The following is a 13500-nucleotide window of genomic DNA, read 5'->3' as shown; positions in this document are numbered from 1 at the left end:
CATGCCTATATATGTATAACTGTATAAATAATGTTTAAAGGGCTTAGGAAAGCCACCTATCCTATTTCATTTTCGCGCCTTGAGATGTGGTCTGGTGGAATTTCGGGTGACTATCCGAGGGTCGTTTCAATATTAGTTATATGTCGTATATACGTGTATAGACATAAAGGTACTTCCATATACATGCTTATCAAACACATCATTAGTAAGTTACCATCGGGGTAACACGGGATCATACTACTACGATTTCTAGATCAACGAGTCAGTTCATTCATGAGTCAATATTCATTACTAAGAGAACATATACAACGATACTAGAACAAGTAATATTTTATTACAAACACACGAATACTTTAACAATTGTGATCCACTGTATGGGTTCATGTCTTAATTGTCATGACCCGGGTTGTAGCCAGAGTCTCTTGGAGGGAGAGCGTTGAGTTTGCGTATAAATCTATACTGGATTGACTATCCTACACCTTTCTGTTAGCTACAGTGGGACTGACAGGTCTACGGGTGCCAAACGTCAGAGCGTTGAGTTTGCGTATACATCTATACTGGATTGACTATCCTACACCTTTCTGTTAGCTACAGTGGGACCTGCAGGTCTACGGGTGCCAAACGTCATAACCTATTTTTCGACTATACGTTGTCGATGTTACCAATCAATAGTATGGTGCAACTTATCACACGATACCTTAATATAAACCCGATTTAAGGTAGTTAGTACCACAGTAGTTCATATAAAATGAAACTACCGTACTACAAGAATTTACCCATTACATTTTGGTGATAGCCTCACCTAAACTTAAATGTACAAACTATATTTTGTTAAATGATAGTTACACTTGGGAAATTTCACACTTTTACATCAAACGAGCATACAAACTGTTAAGCCTTGGTAAAGGGCTACTTTTATACTTTAAACAGAAAATATAGGTTTTTCTGAGAGATTCAAACATTTACAAACACTTACATACATTTACAACTCATACTTGCCACAGGTTCAAAACGTTTTTGATAAACGAACCACGACACTAAAATACTTATGAACTCACCAGCTTAATGCTGACAAACTCTTTCAAAATAACTTGTATTCTCAGGTCATCAGTAGACAGGTACCGATGCTAGCTTTTGAGAAGATGGAGCGCATTCAAGTCTCATCATACTATTTTGATATACATTATATTTTTTGGTGTCTAAAACTGTACGGAACACACTTGTATTAAAATGTTTATATTTAATGCAATGGATGATGTTGTTTGCTTATTTACAATTACTGTGTTGTGATACTACACATGACGTCCTCCGCCCCAGAATGTTTCCGCCATTCTTGGTTTTGGGGTGTGACAGATGACAATTACTTTTAACCAAGGTGATGTAAAAGAAAGTTCTAGTACAAGTAAATGTGTAATGAACGTCAAAAATTTGTTGCCTTATAAAAAATTTATGATTTTTCAAATATATAATGTGTCTAGTCTACTTATAAAATATAAAGTACAAGTAGATTGTGAATTAGATGTTAAATCCTAAATGAAAGTTGTAGTACATGAAATTACGAAACTGGAGATATAAAGAAAACGTCAAAAATGAAGCTTGTATGCGAAAGTTAGAATTTCTCGAAGAAAACGAGAAAATGTCTGGCAGCTACCAACTCCCTTTTATCGAGTGCACTGCAAGCTTCCACGTGGCAGCTGCTGGAGCCATAAGCCCCAACTACCAGTGTGATGATGTAGTATCACCCGAAAGTGCCACATAGACATGCTTTTCGAGATTTTTTTTCTATAAATAGCCTTCCACCTCTCCTTCATTTTGTCAATTCATTCTCTTAACCCTTGAGATTTCAACCCCTCGTGATTTGATTTCTTTATTCTTACAATGGTTTTTAGTGTGGTGCTGCAAAGTTGGAAAAACTCAATGAATGAAGTATTTAACATTGAGGTGTTTGATGTAGATTTTCGAAACAATATATTTATATACCAAACAGATCCTACCGTCAATGTTATCTTACATGGTCATTCCTTATTTTGATAAAACTTGGTGTACTTTGGGAATAATGAAGAATCTAGGAAATAGTTAATATAGTCTTGAATAATATAAACGAAGATGAAACATAGTAATATTTGTATTTAAGTTATTTAAAAAGAAAGTGAAAGTGTTAGACAAAGAGCAAAACTACTCGTAAATCTACCACCTTTAATCAGGTGAGTATCTAGTTACTTTCATGACACACAATCTTAATAAAAGTATTTGTTACTCAAAAGATTAAATGTGTACCTTGTATTGTGAGTGCGTAGTTACTTTTATTAACATGATTTTAATAAAAATATTTAGTGCTTAAAAGATTAAATGTATACTTAATGCTTATAGTTTGTATTCTATGTTAAATGTATACCCTATATTATGATAGTATTTCATGAACATGAAATTTGTATTGGAAGTTAATTACATGTATTATGATCTTGTTTGGTGATAAATTAAGACTTATAAAAGATGTTTGGTTCAAATTAAATTGAATAATAAGTAGTCTCATTCTGGAGTAATGTGTGAGATTGAAACAAAATGTAGTATTCTGTCTCTTTCAAGACAACCATTTAGGTGTGTTTGGATTAAACAAGAAGTGGGTATGTCTGAGTTATCTACCAGAGTAAGATGACAACACTTGATTATTCTATACAATCTTGTAAATTACGTTGATAGTGTGGATTTATAACCCACAAAAGTATATGAAATGAGGTAGCATATTTATCAAATACTCTAATGTTTGCATTGCCTTTTTGACTTAAGATCGATGAAGGAATCCCCTAGTTATGTAGTCCAACTGTTGCTCAAGACGATTCATCAAGTAAGATGATTCTTCCAGATGATCGTTGATTAGGATTTGTAAGAATCGATTTGGCTAGGTAACCATGGGTTAACTATCTTATAAATATTTGTGTTGGATTATATATCTATATTGATTGGTAATGTTTGTTTTGCAGGATTATTAATATGATTTATTATCATTATAATATTGTGGGATTGAGAACCATATGTGTCTCACCAGGTTCTCAAACATGCAGTGGTGCAAAGACTTCTAGAACTTGAATAGGATGTCGAGTGAATAAACACCTAAACCTGTAATAGTTTTCAAGACCGATATATCTTTATGTTGTAACATATGTTTGGTAATAAGTATGACATCCTTAATGTTTTTGGTATTTTGAAGTAATATTTGTTATCTCAAAATGTTTTATTAAACTAAGATTTTCCAGAACAAAAACAATATAATAATATTTAAAGCATAAAGAAATTAAAAAAAAATTATCTCCTTTTATTAGTGTAATGTTCTTAAATTATAGTGTCATGACCAGGAGATTGGACATAAAACGGGAAATCTCCAGAAAAGTCCCAATATTTTACCCTAATTTATGAAAAAGTCTCAAACTAAAATTTGTTTACGAAAAAGTCCTAATTACCGGTAAAAACGATGATTTGACCATATTTCCCCGGTTTACCGGTTTCATTACTTACCCGGTTTTAATAAAGTTTAATTGTTTTACCATAATTTACCAATAAGTCCCAAATTATGGTAAAATAATGGGACTTTAATGAAAATTATGGTAAAATAATAGGACTTTAATGAAACCGGGTAAGTATTAATGAAACCGATAAACCGGAAAAAATGGGTCAAATCGTCATTTTTCCCGGTAATCGGGACTTTTTCATAAACCAATTTTAGTTTGGGATTTTTTCGTAAATTAGGGTGAAATATTAGAACTTTTCCGAAGATTTCCCGACATAAAACAGATGAAGTATTAAACAAATTCTATTAAACTGGGAGAACTTTATTCACATAGCACCTAAAAAAAGATTTATTTAGTTTCATTTTCAACATTAGATCTAATTAGGCTGTAATACTCTTTGAGTTAGAACTAGAACAAATTCAATCGATACATATTTATAATCATATAATTCTTTTTTATATTTGAAAAGTTAAAATAAAAAATAATAAAAAAATAAAATAATAAAAAAATTATCTAATAATAAAAAGGTATAATAATGGGTAGCAATAATGAGAAATTGGTAAGCAATTGTGGAGCAATCACCTTCTCCATCAGTGATGACTATTCTTATTTGGAACCAACCTCATGGCCATTATCAATGTCACCTTTTTTTGTTGCCATGCACTACAAATTATTTAGACGAATGGAAAACGAAATCTTAGAGGCAAAACCGTCTTTCATTTTTTTATTAACATATCTTTAGAATAATTTATAATTTATAGGATTTACAACACTAAATCATCCGGATTAATTAAACAGTTAGCAACCTTTTTGTTAAAGTGTTGCAACAAAATTTTCCACTATAAAACCCCAAGTGCTCCCCTTCATCTTGTTTCCATCTCTCTAATCAATCATTACTTATTTTCCTCTATATATCCTCAAACGATGTCCTGGTATTTGGTTCTCAATCTTAGCCTTTTGCTGCTAATTCTAGCCACGCCATCCTTGGAAGGTGGTCGGCTTTCATGTCTGCTCAATAATAGATCATGTTCGCTTATAGAGACAGAAAAAGAACAAGATGATGGCACAACATGGGCAGTTCTTGTTGCTGGATCAAACGAATACTATAATTATAGACATCAGGTGAATACATATATAGATCACTATGAATATCTATATATGATCATATATTTGTTTTTATTTTTCATATTATATACGTTATAGTTTAGTACTTTTTGTCTCATGTTAGGCAGATGTTTGTCATGCATATCAAATACTGAAAAGAGGAGGATTAAAAGATGAAAATATTATAGTGTTCATGTACGATGATATTGCACATCACGAGAGTAACCCAAAACCTGGAGTAATAATAAACAATCCCAAAGGACACGATGTCTATGCTGGAGTTCCTAAGGTACAATTTTATTTTTCCTGTATTAATATTATTGTTATTGTTATTTTCATAACCATAGAAAAGAACTTATGTGGACCATATATTATGTGAAAGATTCCATCTAAGCGCATTATTTTACCTTTTTCCTCATTAATTAAATTTGATTGGGTGATACTGGAAACTTCCTAATGGAAGCCACTTTCATTTAATTAAAATAAAAAGATAGAGTTGATCAATCGTGTTTTTTAATTATTGTTGTAACGGTTGATGTTTATTTACCTTTACAAATGATTTAATTAAATTGTTTTTAAATACTTACATGTAGTAATCATTGAATCTACCAATAAGAGTTTATTTTAATTATTAAGATTCGTTTCATTTATCTTTTTAAATATTTAACCACTGCTTAGACTTAATTATTAAAACACACCTAATTGAATTACAAATTTATGTGAAATCAAATATCAAGAAGAAACTTGCTAATGAGGTTTATGGACAAGTAAATTTTTTGTGCAATATCTTTTTAATTTTTTTCATAAATGTTCTCGTAAATACATTTTTGCCAAATAATAGTTGAAATTAATTTATAAGATAATTTTATATTTGAAAAAGACTTGACCCAAATATTATTAATTTTTAAATTTCAGCAATCTAATTAAAAGTACAACTAATATAAAATGTATCAATCCTTAAAATTATGTTTAATTTTAAATGGGATCTTCTAGAAGGGGTGTGTTTGGAACAAATTGCAAGTAGTCCAATAAAGTCGCGACAAATAAAAAAAGTTTACGTTTAAATAAAGTATATTTGATCCAAATAACTTTAAAAATAACTATGGCAGTTAGACGTTGCCAAAAGGTTTGAAAGCTAAAGACCAAGAGCAGTCTTTACATGCAATTATTATTATTATTTTTTATTTAAAAAAAAAGATGGATTTAACTCAAAGATAATCATTTCGGTTTTAATAAAGCCTTTGGAAGTGAGATGACAATATCATATAATTAAAAGCCGCTAAAAGGACTTGTATATTAGAAATTCTATCATTTATCACTCAAATCAAATAGAACAAAACGGAAAAAGCAGGGATGTCTACTGGAGCGCAAATAGTTGACGCTCACGAAACCAGTTATTGCTTCCGCCCCTGAATCCCTTGTTTATATAGCTCCCATCTCCCTATTTTATAGGATTAAATTTTTTTATTGTCAAAAAAATTATTATATTATGGGTTAAAAAACTATTTTTCATAACTTTAAAAACTTAAAATCTAGTGTTTTAACAACTAAAAAATTAAAATATCCAACATTACAAAACGACAAATCCAATAAACTTACAAATATAAAATACGACAAATCGAACATTACAAAAAAAAAGTACGACATGTTAAAAAATATATGACCAATTCACTATCCAATCGTTGTATGTTGTGAAGGGGAAGAAAATCAAGAAACCCTAAAATTATATATATATATATATATATATATATATATATATATATATATATATATATTAAATTTATAATTTTTTATATAAATATAAATGAGCCCCCGCAGGAGTACGGGACGAAAATATTTACTCCCGCCCCCGGTCCCGAAAATAAAAGAGGGTTTAATCTCATTCTTGCCCCTGTATTTTTTTTAAAAACTTAATCTCGTACGGAATTAGGATCCCACAGAGGTTTTTTACATCCTTAAACTGAATGTTATGTTTGGAGTTTAATAATGGAAAGAAAACCCACAAAAGAAAAAAAAAGATAATCAAAAAATAAAAGAGAAACAGAGAAATAGAAAAAAATATTTTAGAGTAAGTTACGCTTTACATATATGTGGTTTAAAAAAGTTGCATCGTTGGTCTTTTCGTCCAACTTTGTAACATAATCTTCCTTAAATATAAGTAAATGATCGTTTTATCTTTGCTTTCATTTTTTTGCTTTTAGTTTTTTTATATTTCTTTATTACTTTTATTTAGACACCAACCGTCACTATCCACCATTCACCACCATCTTTTTCGATCATCTTCACTAGCAATATTTTAGTCAAAATTTATTTTCTACCCTCACTAGGATATAAATACACATTAAATTTCACAAATATAGAAATGTCTAAAAGTATAAACAAAGTCATGAAAATTATGCACTTAATTATAAGGTTTCCCTTCAAACATCATCATAATGTAGTTAGCTATGAAAACATGAGTTGCATTTGGGATCTTGGGATCTTCTTGTAAATTTATCTCCTCCAACAGTGATCTACCCACACCAAATTTGAAAAGCTTAACACCAAATCTAATACACTATCACCAAATCTGTAATTGAAACCCTCCACCAAAACTATGAAAACAAGACCTAAATAGATGAAAACCAAGTATTCAAGAACGGATGAACTTAGACCTTCAAGATTTAGTATTTGGTAGTAAGAAATAGGTATTCAATATAACATATCTTCAAAAACCAAACAAGAACTTGGTACCCATCATCAAACATGCAAATGAATTTAGTTCCTATCAATTCAATCAATTTAAAAAGGTGGGTTGACTTTGAGGTTTTTCGGTGACTAGCTTAAGGGGAAGATGTTTATAAGGTATATGTGTGTGTGTGTGTGTGGGGGGGGGGGGGGGGGGGGGGAGGGGAGGAAGGGGGATTTTGCAGAACCCCAACAACATAAGTTATAAGTTACTTGGCGCATGAACAATGAGTATTTAGGAACTAAGGTTGATTGCGACAGTGGATGACAACTAATGGTAGATGTGATGATAGTGATGGTGAAATATGTTGGTTACAACATCGGTATCCATTAGAGACGAGAGTGGTGGTGAAATTCATCGTAGAATAGGGCAGTGGCGGAGCCAGACTCAAAGCAAATGGGTATCCTAATTTTTTTTTTCGGGTATCACCGCAACGGCTGAGCATGGGGCGGGTCGGGTCAGTTTTGACCTAAAATCGAACCCAAAACCGACAGCCACGGTTTTGAAACTTTTAAAATCAAACCAAACTTAAACCCATCAGTTCGGTGTTATGGTTTCAGCTTGTACATGGGTTTCCTCGTTTGGTTTTGGTATTAAACTCAAACCTTAATAGAATCCTTAGCCAACTTTAAGTCTTGTTATATAAACATGGGAGAATTTCATATATGCATTTCTTAAACATCAAAATATCATATTTACCCAACTTAATTTCTAAATATCATATTTACCCTTCCTAAAATTTCTAAATATCATATTTACCATTCATAAAATTTCAAAATATCATATATGTCCTTTTTAAACATCATAATATCATATATACCCTTCTTAAATATCAAAATATCGTATGTGTACTTTTTAAACATCAAAATAACAATGGAAATATCTAAAATATCCTAACATAATCAACAAAAAAAAACTAAACAATCAAAATATAGATTCCATAGAGAGGGTTGAAGATGAATATTTTTGTTTGTCAAGAGGACGACATTCCAATAATTTAGAAGTTTATATTTCATTATCATAGAATTAAGGATAATATCGTTAATTTTTTTTACTTATTATAGTAATTTTAAGTTATAAAAAATGATTATAAAATATTAAAAACATTATAAAAAAGGATTTGGGTAAATATGATATTTTGAGGGTTTATGAAGGGTAAATATGATATTAAGAAATTAAGCTGGGTAAATATGATATTTTGAGGTTTAAGAGGGGCATATATGAAATTCTCCCTAAACATAAAGTTGAAGTATCTTTTGATACTTGAATCAATGCGGGACTCAAATTTGATATAAAATGAATCATGATGATAACAAGTTTTTATAATGGATGAAAACAACTGAGTTTACATGTGTTTTGCGATGTGGGATACAATAGCTTGGAAATTAAAAGAGAATAGAATAGCTGGAAAAATAAAAGAAATATAAACAAATGATTTGTAGGGAGCAAGAATTGATCTTAAGACCTTTGTTTCAATAACCCAATACCTTAACCAGTAGACTAGCTATATGTTTGTATTTATAAGTGAAGGGATGCGTATATATACACTAAAAAAGCAAAAAATTTCTAAAAGAATTTCTAAAAAAATTACATTACCGAATTTTTTTTGAAGGGTATCCCAGGCTACCCCGGGATACCCCTTGGATTCGCCTATGGAATAGGGAGTTGTGGTATTTGTTGGAGAAGAGGTGGGCAGTGTCATGAGTTGGTCCAATGAGGAAGTGGATAAGAATGAGGCGATGCATCAAACTTATGGGTCGTTTGATAGTTGATGACTGAATTAATTTCTAATTGAAACTTGTTTGAATTTGCATATGCTTGATTGTGCAAAATGATTATATTACATTCAAACCACATTTTTTATGATAATTCATTCATGATTTACCATTTAATTTAAAACATTACATTTTTTATAAAGAATATATTTAATTAAAAAATAATAAAACTTTGATCAATAAACACATGAAACTTAATTGTTTTATCGAAATCAACACCAACAAGAAAAAAATTCAAACAACTCAAACAATCCTTTTTGGACTGAGTTTATGGGTTTGAAAGAAAGAAATAGCAATAAGGAAACACATGATGTTTCCTTGTTCTTCTTCTTGTGTCTCTTTTGATTAGGAAAAATGAACACAAAATTTTGAGGGCCGAATCCTACCACATTTCATTGAGTACCGGATTTGAAGCTTTTGTGGGGACTGAAACTCAACTTTGGACCGAGTCCAATGATAATATAAACAACAAACACTCGGCTTCGGACCGAGTCTGAAATTAGATCCACTCCACATTGTATCAAACATGTCGTTAGCATTTAGGGTTTTTATTCATTATTTTTTAATTACATAAATGGTCCTTTAGTTTATGAAACTAAAAATAAGGGTTATATATATATATATATATATATATATATATATATATATATATATATATATATATATATATATATATATATATATATATATATATATATAACTTATAATAGTTATAATGACTTTTTTTCCAACTCGTCCTAAGCATTTAAGGATATTTAAAAATCTTCAGGACCGATCATGATTATGCTCTTTAACTTAGACCTAACGTCTTATTCTTAATGGTGCCCGTTAGAAGTGAGCGACAATACAATTTCTCTAAACCACATGGACACAACCTTTCAAGTTTTTGAAGGTTCGAACAAAGCTAAACAAATAGACTAAACCACATTGACCATTTATGTAACTCACTATATATTTTATTTGTGATGTATATGGGTTTGAAAGAAAGTAAAGAAAAGTTAGGTTGAAGGGTAAATTTTGAATTCATGTTATGATCGAACGCACAACATAGCGTGAGACAAAATCATGATTATGGAGGCTATGTGATATCTTTTATATTAGTTTGATGTGTAAATTTGATGAACAACATAACCTTATATTAGTAGTTGTATTAGTGGTTGATTATGTTCTCTCTATTCTCCAAATCCTTCCATTCCATTTTGGAGGGAGGTTAGGAGTGAAGATTATCATAAATCTTTATTTCTCCTCTTTTTAGTTCTTTCCATTAAAAATCTATAGAACATGGTTTTTTTCTCTATTTTCTTCCAATTTCGTTTCACTTCTCCCCTTAAAACGAACTGTAAACACATTAAAAAATCAGCCAATTTAGGACCGCTGATCCAAATCGGTCATGTTGGTCCCAAAAGCTCAATTTATTCCTTTGTTTCTCACCTATAGTCCAATGATATTGTTGATTTTTAACATTCTTACGACTTAACTAGTCAAGCTATCAATTACATACAAGTATAAAAGGCTAAAAAGTAAAATCGGATTGCATTTAACCGTTAAAAACCGAAACAAACTCAAAGCCACGTTCCTTATCGGTCCAAATGAAAGGGTTATTTGTCCTTTACGTGATGTGTATGTAGCGTATGTCTCACACCTAACCCTAACCAAGTTTTTTTTAATTTAATCATGCTTCAAAGAAAATCGATTTTGAAAATGCTGATGATTAGTGGGTTTGGTCCCAAATCGTTTATGAAGTTTTTGCACATATCTAATTGTAGATTAACATGATCACTTAGGGTCCATGAATTCTTGAAACGTCGTTCTAATCCACTTAAGAAAATGAGAAGATGTAATAAAGATTTTTTTGTAGGATTACACTAAAGATAGCGTGACAGCGGCCAATCTATATGCTGTGATTCTGGGTGATAAAAAATCAGTAAAAGGCGGAAGTGGAAAGGTGGTTGATAGTAAACCAAACGATAGGATCTTCATATATTACACCGATCATGGTGGCCCCGGAACCCTTGGTATGTTTATTAAATTCATATTATTTGAATAAAAATGAAAGTAATGAAGATTGATTTTTATGTGGACTTATAAAAATTGTTTACAACAGGAATGCCAGACTCTCCCAATGTCTACGCCAAAGACTTCATTGAGGTTTTGGAAAAGAAGCATGCTGCTGGGACTTACAAAGAAATGGTAACGTTTTATTTACTGTAACAAATTGATATTTTATCACGAAAAATAAAAAAAAAAAAATGTTTGCTACTAGGTTATATATGTCGAATCCTGTGAGAGTGGAAGTATCTTCGAAGGTCTTTTGGCCGAAAATCTTAATATATATGTGACAACAGCATCAAAAGCAGATGAAAATAGTTGGGGAACTTATTGTCCAGATATGGAACCCCCTCCCCCACCCGAATACGACACTTGCTTAGGTGATTTGTATAGCGTCGCTTGGATGGAAGATAGGTATATATGTGTCTGTCTTTTTCTCATTGATTATATTTAACAAATTCGTGTGTTTTATAAATATTTGGATGCCTCGTGCTTTTAGTGACAAGCAAGGTGACAACGGGGAAACACTGGAGCAACAATATAAGACGGTTAGTGTCAAATATATGAATTTAAAATAATATGAATATGTTTTTCGTTAACTTTGAAAATTGTTTTAGGTAAAGGTGAGGACTTATAATAACAATAGCACGGAAGGATCTCATGTGATGGAGTACGGTACTAAGAGCATTCGTTCGGAGAGTATTTCTCTTTATCAAGGTTTCGGTGCATCTAATGTCACTGATAACACCTACATTTACAACGGTCATATGGGTGTTGTTAATCAAAGAGACGCAGACCTCGTGTTTTTCCAAAAGAAGGTATTAACTTTGTTATTAAAGGTCAAAAGGATAGTTTGTGGAATCTTGTAGTGATGGAAATTACTTTATGATGTTATATAGTATGAGAAAATGATCGAAGGATCCCAAGAAAAAATAGACATGTTGAAGCAAATCACTAATATAAAGAATCATCGATCACATTTGGATAGCAGTGTGGATGCCATAGGAACACGGTTATTTGGATCAAGCAATGGTCCATTGATCCTTGGTTCCCTTCGAGCTCAAGGGAAGCCAATTGTAGATGATTGGGAATGTCTTAAATCTATGGTAAATAGACACATCTTTATTACATTTTGGTTATTGATTTTTATATGGAAGTTTAGTGGTTGGGAAGTGGAATTCTTTTGTGATTGTTGGTATTCCACGATTACCACTCACACAATGGTCGATGGACACATTGCGAGATAGTTAAGGATACAGTTTATTTTTTTTTTATCATAGATTTTTAATGTTTTTTCATCATTATGGTGTTTCTTATGTTAGGTTCGAGTGTATGAGACACATTGCGGTTCACTGACGCAATATGGGATGAAACATATGCGGGCATTTGCCAACATTTGTAACAATAAGGTCACTCAAGCGGATATGAGTGATGCTTCCATGGCTGCTTGTAGTGGTTATGATGTTGGGCAATGGAGCCCTTTGAAGAAAGGATATAGCGCTTAAATACAGAAAATGGAATATTGAACATACAATCACCTAAAAGTATGTGATTTAAACACCGTGTTCATAGTAGGTGGATTTTACTTTGAAATGAATAATTGTAAATATGGCTTTCATTTTCATGTATATTTCCGAATTCCAAAATTGTAAATTATTGTCTAAGTTGTATACAATTTTTATTTCACAACTTTTGATTACTTTTGTATAAAGCTATATACGAAACCTAACTTTACTTTTTCATATTTAAATGAAAAAAATGTATGTTCAACAAATATATTACTAGGGATGACAATGGGGTCGGTTTGCTGGTTGTGGTAATCCCGGCCCCGACCCCGAATATGAAAATCGATCCCATCACAGACCCGATCTCTGATGGATACCCATTTACAAAACACTATCGAATCTACGGGTATCCCAACGGGGTAACGGTGATCCCCATTTAAAATTCAAATTAAGAATAAATTTGATGCAATGACAATACAAAACCATTAGACTAAGTGATGCAAACATAAATGCATACCATTAAGACAGACATACTTGTTGTGATACATAAGAAATTACTAATGGCAAAAAAAAAAAAAAAAACAATAAAAACATTATCATTCATAATTCATAAATCATAATATCACTATTACTCTAAATACTATAAATAAAAAATAAATAACAAAATACTAGCATTACAAAATGTCATATAATTCACATGTTAATAAATAGCATATTTAAAGGTCGTTTTTTTTAATATTACTATTATTATTATTATTATTTTAAAAAAAAATTATAAAACTTTTAACTATCGGATAAAAGATGAGTTTTTTAACTCACTCCGACCGTTTAAT

General features: G+C 31.1%; 1 protein-coding gene across 1 annotated transcript; it reads left to right on the top strand.

Moving 5' to 3' along the window:
- The first annotated feature begins 4359 nt into the window (after window positions 1-4359).
- LOC145034238 (vacuolar-processing enzyme-like) lies at window positions 4360-12851 on the top strand. The gene is made up of 9 exons (XM_078982614.1): window positions 4360-4628; window positions 4735-4899; window positions 10972-11128; window positions 11218-11303; window positions 11377-11576; window positions 11662-11710; window positions 11780-11980; window positions 12062-12268; window positions 12485-12851. The coding sequence occupies exons 1-9, from the start codon at window positions 4431-4433 to the stop codon at window positions 12665-12667; spliced, it is 1446 nt and encodes a 481-aa protein (XP_078838740.1). The 5' UTR covers window positions 4360-4430; the 3' UTR covers window positions 12668-12851.
- The last annotated feature ends 649 nt before the right edge of the window (window positions 12852-13500 follow it).

Source organism: Lactuca saligna, chromosome 3, assembly GCF_052625555.1.
Source record: "Lactuca saligna cultivar CGN05327 chromosome 3, ASM5262555v1, whole genome shotgun sequence".
Classification (NCBI taxonomy): domain Eukaryota; kingdom Viridiplantae; phylum Streptophyta; class Magnoliopsida; order Asterales; family Asteraceae; genus Lactuca; species Lactuca saligna.
The sequence above is the reverse complement of the archived record's forward strand: the minus strand, read 5'-3'. Positions and strand labels throughout refer to the sequence as shown.